This window comes from Gavia stellata, chromosome 2 (assembly GCF_030936135.1).
Source record: "Gavia stellata isolate bGavSte3 chromosome 2, bGavSte3.hap2, whole genome shotgun sequence".
Classification (NCBI taxonomy): domain Eukaryota; kingdom Metazoa; phylum Chordata; class Aves; order Gaviiformes; family Gaviidae; genus Gavia; species Gavia stellata.
The window spans coordinates 83,552,829-83,567,871 of NC_082595.1; the positions used below are offsets into that span (position 1 = coordinate 83,552,829).

The following is a 15,043-nucleotide window of genomic DNA, read 5'->3' on the forward strand; positions in this document are numbered from 1 at the left end:
TTTGAGGCTTGAAGCGGCTTGAAGAAACTATCAAAATGTAATGTCATCAAAATGTAGACTGGGATGTGTACAAGCACTTCTGCTTCAATGGTGGGAATTGAGCTGCCAGAATAACCTAGAAAGTTTTGTTCATAACCACAGTTGAATAGGATGTGTAAGCATTACAGAGCTGATCAAATGAGGGTAGCAGGAGAAACCTGGAAGGTATTAATGCATAGTAGAGGAAAGAAAAGCACACTTCAGCAATAGTACTTGCAGGAACTTTATGTTCCCATAGCTCTAACTGGTCTAAAGGGATTTAGAGTTTGTCTTGGTATCATTTAGAAATGTATAGCTTCATCAGATACTAGTACTCAGCTTAGAAAAGTGAGTCATTAATCAGATACAGAACAGAAATGCCTGTTGTGCTTACAATGCACCACACAGTGCTGCGTGCCCTAGTGAGTAATGTAGTAGTTACACAACACAAGTCCTACAAATTTAGCTTATAGTATTAGCAAAGGCATCCATTCACGTCATTTGTTTTACCAAAGAGTTTCTCTGGAGTAAGTGTATGTAACACAGGAACTGTCTTGTGCAAGTTTAGCCGAGCTTATTTTCTTATCTTAGGTGGGGAAAAAAAAATTGTTGCCAAGAAAACAACAGTAAAGTACCTCAGCATTTGACATGACATGTTAGTTTTGCATATGCCTGTCACAAAAGCAAAATTGAAAGCTTAGATTGTCTTATTCTTTGCCTTAAAAGTTTGTGTGTAGATGTGATTTTGCAAAAATGAAATTTTGTACTGATCATCTCTGTGCACTGCAGTAGAGTTAAAGCATTCTGGTCTGAGATATGAGTGCACATTTCTATGTACCTGTCAAGTCAGATTTTTTCCATGCATATAATCAGTACTTACAGGATCTACAGATAATTTACAAGCAAATTTGAAGACATTCTAGCACTTCCTGTAGTTAGTTCTGCTGCATTGTGGCAAAATATGTTGCTTTCTGACACTTGTTAAGATATATTTGTTGGGAATAAACCCACTTTTTTCACAAAATGGGAATAAAATATTTGCATCTTGGAAGTTTCAGAATGTAGTATATTAAATAGAGTATTTTATTTGATATCTGTAAATCAGGATAATACCTCCTTTCTAAAGCATTCTGACATCTGCTGCTGAAGATGTGGGTGTTATTTTTTAATACTCTGTTTGTAATGTAAACCCATGGAATTAATTCATTCTCTGAGTGATACCATAAAATCACCTTTTTTCACCCTTATTCTCTCTCTCTGCTCCAAGGCTTTTTATTGTAGCAATCTTCCTTTCATATACCTTCCAATGATAACCAATGTACCATTTCAATCCTGCTGCAGCTGAACATTTGCTTTCACACTAGTCATTGTCCATGCTTCCTTCATAAGCAGTAAAGAATTAACTACATATTGACAAAGTGAAACTGAATCTGACATGAAGACTTTCAGATGCCTCATTGTACACTTCACCTGGTATGACCTTCTAAGCAGCATCATGTTTTAATATAAGATTGACCACTGTGGCACAGCTCCTCCATATGTAAGTCTCACTGTGCAAAAAATTTGCTAAGAGAAAACTGACTTCCAAGTGATGCATAAAACAAAAACATTTATGTGCCAAATGAATTATTATTTCTGATTTTTAAATATGAAGACATCAGTATAAAGAATACATCTTTAACGACTAATGAAGAACATTGTCTCTTACCTACTGAAAAAAGTACAAGCACCTAAAAATCCATATGAAAATTATTAAGTATTATTTTGTCTTTTGTACATGGTAGTGGTTATAAATTTTAGTGATATAAATTACATCACCTAATCTGTTTAGCAAGTTTTATTACTATTGATCTTCCAGGGTAATTGCTATTCTTAAAACTATTTTTATTTCTGTCAGCTTTTAAGTATAGATGCTGGAAACTTCACATTTCTGATATTATGTAATATATTACTACAGACACTGCCTAGCCTTGATATCATAACAGCTATTATGAGGCTTAGGATGGGAGTGATTTGTTAATGTAATGTGTTCGCATGAGAATATATACATAGGTTGAATAAGAGCTCATCAAAAGCCTGATTCTGATCATTCGAGCATTTCATAAATCCATTATAGTTGATATTCCAGAGATTAAAACTTACTTTTAGACTTACTTACTGAGAATTTGTGAGGTTAATTCCGTACACCTTCCTCAGACGTATTAACTGTAATCTAGTGGGGAAAATGAACAAAAAGGCCAGCCGTATTGTTGCTACCCATTCAAAAGGCATCCTCAAGTCATTGTGCTGGTAACAGGTGAGATCTGGATCCTGTATAATGGTGCATCTGTCTGCTGGACACAGTCCACCAGGAACACTTTGAATCCTATTCTGAGAGAGGTGGTGTGACAAATAGACAAATTACAAAGTCTTACAGCATGCTGACTGTGTACCAATCTAATAACTAAGGCCCATCTGCAGTATGCAATACAAGGTGCAACTGGATGGCAAATAGATTCATGAGCAGATGCTATCCAGAAAACTTGAGTGTGGAAAGATAGTGGAAGGTTGCCTAGGAATGCACTATGAAGACATCTTGACAGTATATTTGACTGAAAGTGAGTTACGATAAAACTATGAAATTGGGAGCACCAAAAAGAAGAAAGATGTTGGCCTCTTAGAACAGAAACAGCATAGCTTCAGCACGAAAACTGTGAAAAGTGAGGGGGGCAGCACTTACAGTTCAGGCATTTAGTACGGCTGTTAACTAAGTAGTAAAAAGGGCTTATCACACACAGGGCTAAATGTAGCCTGTACATCTAACTAGCTTGACTTATTCCAGTGAACCCAGAAATACAGCAAACTAACAACCACATGATAATGAATTAGCTAATAAATAACAAACATAATTATATCTCAAATATGTAATGTCATTATAGTGAGAACAATTGGAAACAGTTTCAAGTGACACAAACAGCATAGAAAAATATAAACGTTAATCAGTTGGCTGAAGGAAGTTTAACCAGCCTGATTTCTTAGGGAGTATATGAACAATCAGCACTGAGAGAAGTGGTAAGACAGAATAATGAAATTGTGTATAGCTCAAAAGTATACGTTGTATCTTCACTGTAATTGTGTGAAAATGCTCCATTTCAGTGTAAGATAGGACAATTTGAATTATCAAGCATCTTAGTATGATTATCCTAAAGACAAATATAAGCAGCAATTAATGAATACATTCCACTTAAAATGTACATCCTTATGACACACAAAGCAGTTCATTAAAAATCCTCCACTAAGGTTTTCATTCTGACTCCTGCAAAAGTATTTTGCATTTGAATTTTTTAAAAATGTAAAATTTACACTTACATTTATTTGAAAATGAACACTAACAAGATCACACTTATTTTGCATTACAACTACGAGCTTGATTGTTAATGAAAATAAGGCACACAGAAGACAAAAAGGCATTGATTTGCTATTATCTAAGTTTTATTTTGTATCTAGGTTATTTTTAGTCTTTGGAAAGGGAAGAATTGGAAGTATTATGTACAGCATTTATGAACTATACAAAATAACCATAGACAACTTGTGCCATAATAATGCAGTCCTCTCAAAATATCTTTCAGAAGACACTTCCTCTTGTATTTTTCAGATATTTCCATTAGTGATCCATCTTTCAGAAGTAATGAATCATCATGGATGTCATTTGCACCCTTTTATATCCGGCATAAGACCCATATCAAACTACAGTTTCAGCCTCTATCTCTAGACGGTATCCTGTTTTACACTGCACAGCATTTGGGTACTCAGTCAGGTAAGGATATTCCAGCTTGCTGGTATCATACACCTAGGTACTTTTTTGAAAAAGAAAGGCAGTACTTTGAAGTGATTCAGGCATTCAGTCTTTGTAACTCATTGACCATGGTGACTGTGTTTTGAACTGTGAATATCCAAATTCATAATAAAAAACATGCATAACAAAATTTTGGATTAGTCCAAAGCCAGCAAGTCTTTAATGAGGTGGTTCAGGCAACCATTTTCCACTGAAAAGTAACTGTAGCCAGCTTTTCAACAGATACTTACTGATACTGCTCCCACAGTTTCAGTGAAGCTACACTAGGGTTCACAGGCTGGGGGCTTGGCCCAGTGTTTTATAATGATCAAAAATAAAGCAATATAAAAACTGATCAAACAAGTTAAGTGAAAGTGAACAGTCTATGAGAGAGCTAATGAGGTTCATCAGAAGTTTAACTTTTTATTATATAATGCTGAAAAACTTGCTGGTGCAGCATGCAAAACATACAAGTTCTGCATTTGCCAGGTATGCGGAGTGAAAAAGAAATCTACATAAAATATTTCTACTATTTATAAAAGTATTTTAAACTTTATTGAGTTAACATTCCTAAAACTTCATGGCAAGAAAACGTAATTTGCCAACCAGTGTAAATACATTTTAAAATTTAGTCTTGAAGGTATAAATTATTTGTTATTACTTTATTAACATACTTCATCTTTATGTTGCATTTATGTGATGTCTTGCATGTTTTTAAACAGAAGCATTACATAGCATTCATAACATGGCCTTAGAGCAAATTTTCCACCTGTATCAAGTCATACATTATGCAAAAATGGGCCTTTGTATGACAAAAAAAGCACTTTATTTATCATGCATTTTCACATTCCTTTGTTCAAAGCCTAAACCTTAGAGACATTTCAATAAACATACTCAGCCACGCATGCATATAAACACACACATGCCCAATTTACCACCTTCTTATTCTGCACACACATGTTTTAACAGGGTGCTATTCGGTAAGACTGGTAATACATCATACACTGCTGGCACCTCCTGTTTGCCCTGTTCTAATTACAACCACATACAGAGAAGCAGCTTCAGAGAAAAATATATGGAACATGTGTAATACAAATACACTTATTTGCAAAGAACTCTGTCTTCTACAATAAATCTTTTATAGTTCTACCACTTACAGGCCAAATTCTGAGATTCTCAGTAAATAGTTCTTTCCCATATAAACTAAAGCATTACATGGGCCATGAAAAATAGAAGAGAAAAAAGCACCTCTGTCAAAAGAATAGTCAGAGGTCATGGAAGCAGCTAGCATATAAAGGAATTAAATATCTCTTTGGAAGCATCAAAGAGAGTGCTAAATCTGTTTCGTTTGGGCCAGGAGTGGTTTAGCAGGAGCATACCCTCGTTCTATTGCCATTCATGAATGTTTAGTTTGCACAGGAAGGAATATTTTCTTTAAACCACTTTCTAGAATCGTATCGATTTCATTTCAAAACAAAAAACATCTTCTATAGAGTAATTTAATTTCTTTACAAATTTCCTACTCCCATTTTCACTGTCCTGAAGTTTTGACAGATTTAGGAAAAGCTAATCGTCTAGCTCTTTATGTTTGTCTTCATACAATCCTGTCAAATCCAGACAGAATTAGACTGATGAAAGACTCAGGAGTATTCTTAGCAGTCAGCAGATGTGAAAGAGCTTTCTGTTGGGGATTAGTTTAAAAAGCACTTTATATAATGCCTTTTCTTCTACACAGTTATGTAAGATTTAATAAATTGATTGCCGAAACCACAGGACTTTTTTTTTCTAGAATTCTTAAATAGGAAATAATTAGAACTTTTTTTTTTTCCTCACTAGGCAATGCTGTTTTTTTAAAAGAAATGAGCTCTGACTATGCAGCTAATTTAGCAATGATACTGAGTTGTAGCATCTCACAGTGGCAGAGTTATATTATACATTGGCTTGACTTGTCACCCTTGTAAACGCTACACTGGGACTTTCCCTTCAGGGGCATGCCTCCCCCAAAAAATCCTCCCATCATTTAAAAATAAAAATCTTTAGTAGGTGAAGAAATAAGTATGAGACTTCCATTGAAACATTTCCTTCTTGCTTTGTTCTTTTCAAAAAGAACATTACATGCATTTCTAGAAAGGGTGGGTAAGGGGCTAGTCTCCTTACTCAAAAGTTGATATGCTGGTTCCAGCCTCCACTCCTCTAACACTGTGATTACTTCAATATACACATTTATACACCTGGCAAATTGGCATAAAATAGAAAACATCCTATGAATCTTTATCTGTTAGCAGAATTTTCTTTAATTCTGTCAGTCACCAGTTTTCTTGCTCTGTCAGCTGTTTCTGAACGTGTATTACGACTTTAAGTCTGGTAGTATTAATTTCTGCAGCTCCTAAGAAAATAATTTCCAAAGTTTGGCAAAATTTTAAATGGCTAGCTATATTAATAATAAGCTGGGGAAAAAAAAACCCAACAAGTGAGCTGTGTAAGCGTATTTTAGTTTGGAAACTTGCAGACAGAAAGACAAGGGGACTTTTTTCCCCCCTCTTTGATTACTTGTTTTATGCCAACGAGGTGAAAATGTGGGAGATGCAGACAGTTGTATGCACTGCTTCTGAGCGAGGTCTCTGCAAATAATACAGCATTCTTGTGGAGTTCAGCAGCGTGTCGGTAGAAGGCCAGCCGACTTCACATTTTCTCAAGTGCAGTGCATCCTATTTCTACCAATGAAAGTGTGAGAGCCCCATTGAATAAATAGCCTTTAATTCAGACAGGGTTTGCTGGATGCCCATCAACTGCTTGAACAATGTATGATTCAGTCCATTTACATAGCGATCACTCTATATACTTGAAGGCCTTGGCACTCTGGGTAAAAGGCAGTAAGGAACATCATTTTTCCGTTGAGTCATAGCATTACTGAAGCTTTACATTTGTTCGTGAAGGTGGAATATGCTGTAGACTGTCTGCACTATTCCAGAGTTCAGGCCAGGGTGATGGAAAGGTTTGCTCCCTGATGAGATGAGAAAGAACAGTTATGCTGAGTGACTAAAAAGGAAGTCAGGTTAATAAACAGATGGGATGACTCATGCTAAATTTAATAGTCAACATTTGCAATGCCAGTGCTCTGTCTCTCTTTAACAGGATTATGTTACTACCTGGTCTGAAAAAAACCTCAAAATTGTAACTCCTGGTATTTAAGGCATTTCAGTTTAAATACCTGAAGCATGAAAATAAGAGATAGCCAGTACGGGAGTGTGATGTCCGCATGGTTTTCTAAGACATTGTTTATGGTGAAAACTGAATCCTGGAATTGGAGTCAAATCCTTTGGAAATATTCAGAATTTCTAGAATACCCACAAGGGAGGAGTGTTGTTTTCCTAACCAGAAACAAATTGATTATCCACCCACTTTTAGAAGAGAAACTTGAGCGGTTAAGCCTTCTCTCTTGTCTTAGCTGACAGGGGCATCATTTTGGCTTTGTTACTAGTTTTGGGATCATTTGTATGCGCTAAACTAGCAGCATAGGAAGCAGAACTGCCAGCTATCTATGTGATAGAACAGTCGTCCCCATTGTCCTGAAATCTGTTGCATATGAAGTGTTGTTGCTACTCATTTGCCCCTGGCAAGCAAAAGCTTGCAAAAGGCTGGCAAATTGAGGTTGCTCAAGGAAGGTGGCTCCTTCTGGCTGCTGAAATATGCCAGGGTTACAGTGGTGACTAAAGGAAGCAGAAAAAGTTTCTTCACCAAGGACAGCAGCATTTTTGAAAGGTGAGGCTGAATGGTCTAACCTACAAATAGATAACCGCCCACCCCTTCTAGATGCATAGGCATCACTCTGTCTGCAGTTGTTCTGGATCCTAGCTATGCCCTTCTGCTCTGGGATGGTGCTCCAAGCCAAAGGTGGAATCTACCTATTGCCACAGTGATTTTTACATGGTACATGTACATGTACATGTACATGTACATAGTTTGAGAGATTTACAGGCTTGGCTTCATACCTGTTCTCAGTCTTGCATTAGCTGTGAGATGTGGCTCCATACATGGAGTAGAATCATTTTGTAATAATCCATGAAAGCATATCCATGGGTAGCTCATACAAGTGTGCATTAGAGGCACTGGCTATGGTCATGACTAGATAAAAGATCAAGTTACAACAGCTGCAACAAGCTGCTATAACCTGACTGATGCCTAACTGTGCATGCACTCAGACCATGGCAAAGACAGAGTCAAGATTAACAAACCCCTAAAGACAAGGAAGGCAACAAAAGATACAGATTAAGCTGAGAACAACAAACTTCAACCATGCTGACATATTATTGTCTAGCAACTAGCGACAGAGGCTGCAGAAGGGTGGAAATAAGGCTCATCTCTTCTCTTTGTCCTTTGTTCCCTCGTTCTACCCATTTATAGCCCTCCCTCTTCTGCTTTACTTTCCCTCCTTGGCCCTGGGTCTTATTCTGGCTCCTAGAAATGCTCAGGAGACCAGCTATGAAGAACAGCTACTGGTCAGTTAAGTTCTCTCTCATGTGGAGACCACAGTGCATCACTTTTCTTGGCCATAGAGTGCAGTCATTCATCTGGAGGCTGACATGGCTATTTCAATCCCTACGAGACAAGAAAAGTTCTGCTCCTGGATGACTACATGAAGGATCACAGCATAAGAGGATATGATTTGGGTCCACGGAAAATCATACAGGATAGCAGGGTGAAAGGAAAACTGTGAAGAACAGGACGATGAAAAAAGGAAGAATAACAGCAATGTGAACTGAGTTCAGCAAGGCAGAAAAGAGCAGTGAGCAAAGATACATCTGGGGCCGTGATGGTTATAGGATGCATCACACCAACAAGAGGCAATAATACTGTTGGAGACACAAACACTTTATTATGGTGGCTTAAAGAGGTCAACTTAGCATGAAGATGAGCACATACTGAAACCAATCTACAGTAAGAGAGTTCCCTTTCATTAACTGGGAATGATTCCTGTGAATGTTACTGCTTACGAGAGTATAAGGTTCAAATGTTCACTCTGTCACTGAGATGATGCCAAAGATCGATAAAGGTTTCTGGAAAAAGAAGGTGGAAGGAGAGGGGGGAAAAATGCTACCTGATGCTACAATGATAGAAACTGACATAGCCTTGAGCTAGAGGAAGGAAAGGTGAGGTAAAAGCAACAGAAGGCATAAACTGAGGCCAGCAAACATACATCCAGAGATGCCATCTCAGGGCTTCAAAATGGCTGAAGGAACCAAGACTATAGGTGTTCTGTAACCAGGAAACCACTGCCTAGAGCTCTTGAGACACCTACCCTCAAGAAGCTGCTGAAGCACTGAGCTCATCAAAGCCTCTGTCCCCAGCAGAATAGCATAGCATAGAGGCTTCTGTTTAGTAACACAGGATGAGAAAAAGGACAAGCATCAGATGCCTTACGAGTCTTTGTAAAGGAATCTAGACCTTCAGTAGTCCAGGAACTAATCAGTGAGTTTCAAGCAAACAGGGAGACTTCAATCTCTGTATCGCTGGAGACATGACAATGACATCAAAAAGGTGAATGACACTGACTGGAAGACTGCATCCACTGCTTCCAAAATCACTTAAAAGGATGTTCCGGAAGCTTCTTTGGCCTTAAAAACTTATTGTGAATTTGCAATGAAGTGTAGGAATAAATTCAGGTACTCTAACAGGTAATAAAGGCTATGCCTTATACACATACACACGGAGCTCAAGGGTAGACTTTAGGTCACTGTGGGGAAGAGACCCTGAAAGAGAAATGTTAAAAATACCATCTAGGATACTTTCCCTGCTCATGGTCTGTCAGCCTAAGATCCTCTGACATTGTATTCAGCCCTCCTAGGAAATAATATTGACACTAGGCAGATTTGATAGTGAAGGCAGTAACTGGAGAGATCTTTGCCCAACACAGCTGTGCAAATTTAACACTATTGCATTTGTTACACATGGTAATGCTTCTGGCATGAATAGCACATATCAAAATAGAGGCAGCATTCCTAGCATGCACTTCCAACTATACAAAGCTTTGACACACTACGCTGTAGATGGGTTTCCTGTGGTAATCTGATACTGCTTAAGCATGATCCTCTTTCAGGACAGGGATATAAAGATACACCTGCATGTCTACATAAAGCCTGAACATGAAAGGGCATTGCCACCATTTGGGAGAATGTAAAACTTGACTGTGTGACTGTAACCAACTTGCTTACAGACTGACTTACTCAAGTAGTAGCAAGCTGAAAAATTTTGTGATGCATTCAGAATCCATCATAAGAAGTCATATAAGCAGATATCATCATGGATAATCCAGATCTCACAGTAGCAGTCAGATGTACCTCTAGGAGACTTTTCATTAACTCCCAGTTTTAGGAACTGACTGCTCAGTACACAGAGTGGGCTTGGCTTCTGGGAATGCGGGCATCTGATAAGGAAGCAGGTGAGACTTGTGCACATTCATTATGAAAACCTGAAAATTAAAGCGATGAAGGAAAATTGATACCTGTTTCAGAGCGCTGGCTTCTACGATGGAATAGAGACAATCCACCCTGAGGTGGAGCAACTTTGACCTTCAGTCATTTGGTGAAAACCCTGAACTAGGGTTTGCAAGAAGTGCTATTTTAAATCCAGAACGAACAGTTCCTTCCTTAAGACAACACCTGCTACAAAATCCCCTTCCCCTGAGAAGACAAGGAAACAATCTTTTAGCACTTGAGCTATAAAAAAAAAAATCTTTTTATTTTATTGAAACAGGGAAGATGACAGGGGCAGGAAGGTGCATCAGAACAGAACTGAATGCTGTAAGCATTGAAGATTTTGTTCCAACACCTGCAGTCTTGACATGTTGCCGTGTCAAGCCACAGCTAAGCTACAATAGCCTATTTCCAATGAAGATACAACCTTATTGAGACAGATTGCCTTACAGTTCCCCGCACACCATCCAGCAGGCTGGGCAAAGGCTTGTGTGCACAACAAAACAACTGTGAGTGCCTACCTCAGGAGTCTCTCTGCTTTTTTGTGACACTACTGATGGGGATAAATAATCCATATTGGATCAGACGCTAATCTGAAAAGCTGGAAGCAAAGTTGTGTGTCCTGTGTGTAGGTTGTATTTTCTAGAAAGCAGGGACCAGCTATAAAGTCTAGCCCTGGAAAAACTGAGGATATCTCCTTCATGCTTAACAGAAGCAAACTTCCCCAGAAAAGTCTTTGGCCCCAGTTAGGGTCATATGGGACAGGTTTGAGTAATGCTCAAACTGAAACAGTGCAAACCACCTTGCTTCATGGTCTCCTATACTGAGACTGCTGACAGGAGAAATTCAGTGATTAGAATGCTGTTTGTTTAAAATGGTGATGCAATTCCTGTGATGGCATAGGTCTGCATAGGCTTCAGCTGTGCAACTCGTCCCTCAGAGACAGGGCAGGTTGAGGTCCCTTGTTGAAAACATCACTGGTTGCTAAAGTGAAGAGGAACAAAGACAAGCCCATAATCCGCCTTCACTTTGAGGGGAAGTTTCATGGACAATAAGCATACAGCACCTTACATTAGAGTCTTAAAATGTTTTCAGGCAGTTGTCCCTGAGTAGTACCTATGGCATGATAAAACTTCACGGAGAAATACTGAGCTGAACCCTGGGATCAATGTCTACATCAAAATTTATCTCAACACTCTGCTGTTCTTGCCAAAGACTAAAATGGCAAGTCATCTGTGAAAAGCGAGGATCTAACCAGGGGAGCAAGAAAGTGCCTTGAGAGCCTCAGGGAGAGTTGAAATTTGAAAGTTTAGGTTTTTTGTTCACAACTAGCAGAAAAGAAAGTTACACCAATTTGGAGGCCTCAAATCTGTGCTAGAACATAATGCAGAGTACTCAGCCATAACCTCTGTTTACACTGTAGATAGCAGATGCAGTAACATAGATTTTCTCTTGTAGTAAGACTAAATAAGACTCCAAAACTCACTGTTAAATACATTAGCAACAGACATCATTAGGCTTGAGTCAGAAGCACTATGACAAACTGCTGAAACTGTAACCACTTCTTCCTGGACATAACTGAAGCAGTATTCTCTAATGTCATCTCAGACAGATCATTGTCAAATGTGCAAAGCTACCAAAAAACTTCCCTGCACGCCAGGAAGTCTTGGAGAACTTTCAGCTTCTCCAGCTCTTGATTACAAGACAGATGAACAAGCAACCCTGGTCAGATGTTCTCCTCCTTCCTAGACAGCAAAGAATGAGTACTCATGTCCTTATGCAAGTCTGCATGTCTGGGTAGGAGAAAGGATTGAAGGCTGCCACAGAGGTAGTTCAGAAACTTTTTCTGATGCTCCTTTCTTACCCTAGGATTGAGGTCCTGATAAAAGAAATAGACAAGCAGGTTATGTATGTTGCTCAAACAAACAAGTGAGATGAGTGCATTCAAACTATGCACTGAAAAATTAAGCAAGCTTAAAGCCACATCACTGAGCACGAGAAACCACAAGTGAAGAGAATTATATTCATTTTCTGAAAAAAGTAGAAACAAACAAGGTACTCAAAAAGAACACTAAACACAGGGATATAAAACAGATCATCACAACTGGAACTAGCAAGCTAGAAGGAAGTGCTCTGTCATCACTGGACTGGAGTTGAAAGAAGGAAGAGCCACCTCCTTGTTCTTCAAATGGGTGTCTGGGGCAGGGAAGGTGAAGCATGAAGCCTGTGCTCTACAGCCACTAATACAACTGAAACATCTCCACCTTGCCTGAATGGGAACCTGAACAATTGCTGAAAAGAGAGGTGTAATTTCAGTAACTTTCACAAGCCTCCAGTAAATTAAGCCGTTCATTTTTAACTTCACTAAAGGCAAAGTAATTCAAGGGTTAGAAATACTCAAAAATTAAGCCCCCAAGAAAGCAAACTTCATAATTCTACTAACAGGTCCACCCTTAAAATGCTGAATCTTTAAGGAAATTGTATTTTCCAAATTTAAAAGTATTTCTTCATTAGTAAAATACTACATGAAACTTAAGTTTTACTGGTAACGATTAGGAGAGAAAACTTACATTCAAATTTAACAAACATTTATCCATTTAATTGATAAACTTACTTTAAAAAAATGAACCACCTTAATCCTACTATTTCCAAAAGCAATATAAAAAAAAGTTAATTTGCACAGGCAAGTATCAAAAAGTTTGAAAATGTGACTTTCATCTGCAGACTCTTGTGCTGTCCTCTTCGGCCTCCCTGTCACCTTCCCCTATTAGACTCTATCTCTGCCCTTAAGTATTTTCCTTCCAGCTCCCGCTTCCTAACCTCTCCCAGCTTTTCTTCTTCATGTTTATAAGTGTAGTTCGAAGCGATACTCTGTCTGCTTTTATATTGCCTGTAAGGCCAGAAACACTGATAGTACAAGAAAAGATAACTCCCTCCTAATACTTCCTGTCATGGAGGCCTCGAGAAGAACGATTCAATAAAAAGCTTATCTGTTCCTACAGCTGTCAGATTATTAAACCCAAAACATCCCTGTTGCAAAAAGCAGCTGCAGGGAAAGCAGAGTATGTTTGGTGCAGACAAACCTTCAGTGCATTAAACTGACAAATCCATCAAGTCTTTATTCAGCATATGGAAATTGAGAGTATTCTGGCATTTGTAACTCGGCCAAAACGTGATTCTTTTTGCAGGAACACCAACTCACTTTCTCAGGATGCCAAAGCGACCCTGTTTCCTCCCACTTCACAGCTATCTAATCTCTCCACCAAGCAGACCTTTTCAGAAGGTTGGGCTTTTTACTTTGAAGCAAACACGAGCTCAGTTTCCAGTAACAAAAAAACACACAAAAAAAGACCATGAGCTCACCAGGGAGCTGATTTAGATCAGCTTTGTCTGATTTAGATATGACAATGATACAAGGCTACTGAAAGTAAGTTACTGAACTGGGGAAGTGCAGGCATGAAAGCATCAGGATTATGACTATGCTGTTCTTCAGTGTGCTACCTCTAAAAAGTAAAACCACTTTATACTATTTTTTACAGGTGACTTTCTATGTATATCATTAGTAAATGGATTTATACAGTTACGCTACAATCTTGGAGACAAGACAGTCATCCTACAAACCTTTCAGAAGGTCCATGCAAATGGAAATACATGGCATTCACTCAAAGCAGGAAGAGCTGGTAACGAAGGCTACCTGGACCTGGATGGTATCAACATCACTCAAAAAGCTAGTCCTGGAATGAATGCGCTAGACACGCACACGGATTTTTTTGTTGGAGGGGTGTCCTCCTTAAGCCTTGTTAATTCAATGGCAGTAGAAAATGAACCCATGAGTTTCACTGGTTGCATACGAGAAATTGTTATAAACAACAGGGAACTGAAGCTTACCGTGACCGACCCCAAAGGTGGAGCCAACGTTGGTGACTGTGATGGAACAGTTTGTGGGTACACAGTGTGCAAAAATAATGGAACATGTCGAGTTGAAAACTCAGGCTTTTCTTGTTCTTGCCCACAAGAGTGGATAGGGAGCACATGTGAACAATCTATTCACTGTTCACAAAACAGGTGTGGGTCTCAAGCTCTCTGTATTCCTCAACCCACTTTGTTTTCGTATATCTGTGTATGCGCACTAGGCTGGTCAGGTAAGTACTGCGATCGCAAAATCAATTTTTTTATAGCAAAGTTTGTCGGTAACTCCTACATCAAATACACAGATCCTTATTATGGAAAGAGAGACCTCCAGTATAGCCGCATTTCTTTAAATTTTACTACCAATCAAACTGAAGGCTTAATAGTATGGATGGGAAAAGGTGAAGATGAAGATAATGACTTCCTTGCCATTGGTCTTGCCAATGGAACATTAAAAGTTGTGATTAATCTTGGAGAAAGAATCGCTGTTCCTCTAATTCATAGCAAATATTCTACCTGTTGTGATGAAAGATGGCATTTTGTTACTGTAGTACAAAACCAAACTTGTATTAAGGTATACCTTGACGAAGAGCTACTTCTTTTTGAAGATATTGATCCACAGAGAAAATACACTGCATTAAACTATGGTGGCATTTGTTATTTTGGTGGGTTTGGAATTGGCAGGGAAGTTAATATAGTCACTACAGGGCTTTTTCAGAAGGAATTCATTGGTAAAATTAAAGATGTTGTGCTCTTCCAAGATTCTAGGAAGATTCAGCTAATGAAGGCAGAAGGGTATAATGTTTACAATGGAAATTATGGAAATTAA

At 38.5% G+C, this 15,043-nt stretch overlaps 1 protein-coding gene across 1 annotated transcript in view; it reads left to right on the forward strand.

Annotated features, from left to right (window-relative positions):
- EYS (eyes shut homolog) overlaps positions 1 to 15,043 on the forward strand; it is a 939,662-nt gene extending 924,619 nt beyond the window's left edge. Inside the window, exons 47-48 of the mRNA XM_059831070.1 lie at positions 3,653 to 3,814; positions 13,845 to 15,043. Of these exons, the coding sequence (XP_059687053.1) occupies positions 3,653 to 3,814; positions 13,845 to 15,043 (1,361 nt within the window). The remainder of the gene's footprint in view (positions 1 to 3,652; positions 3,815 to 13,844) is intronic.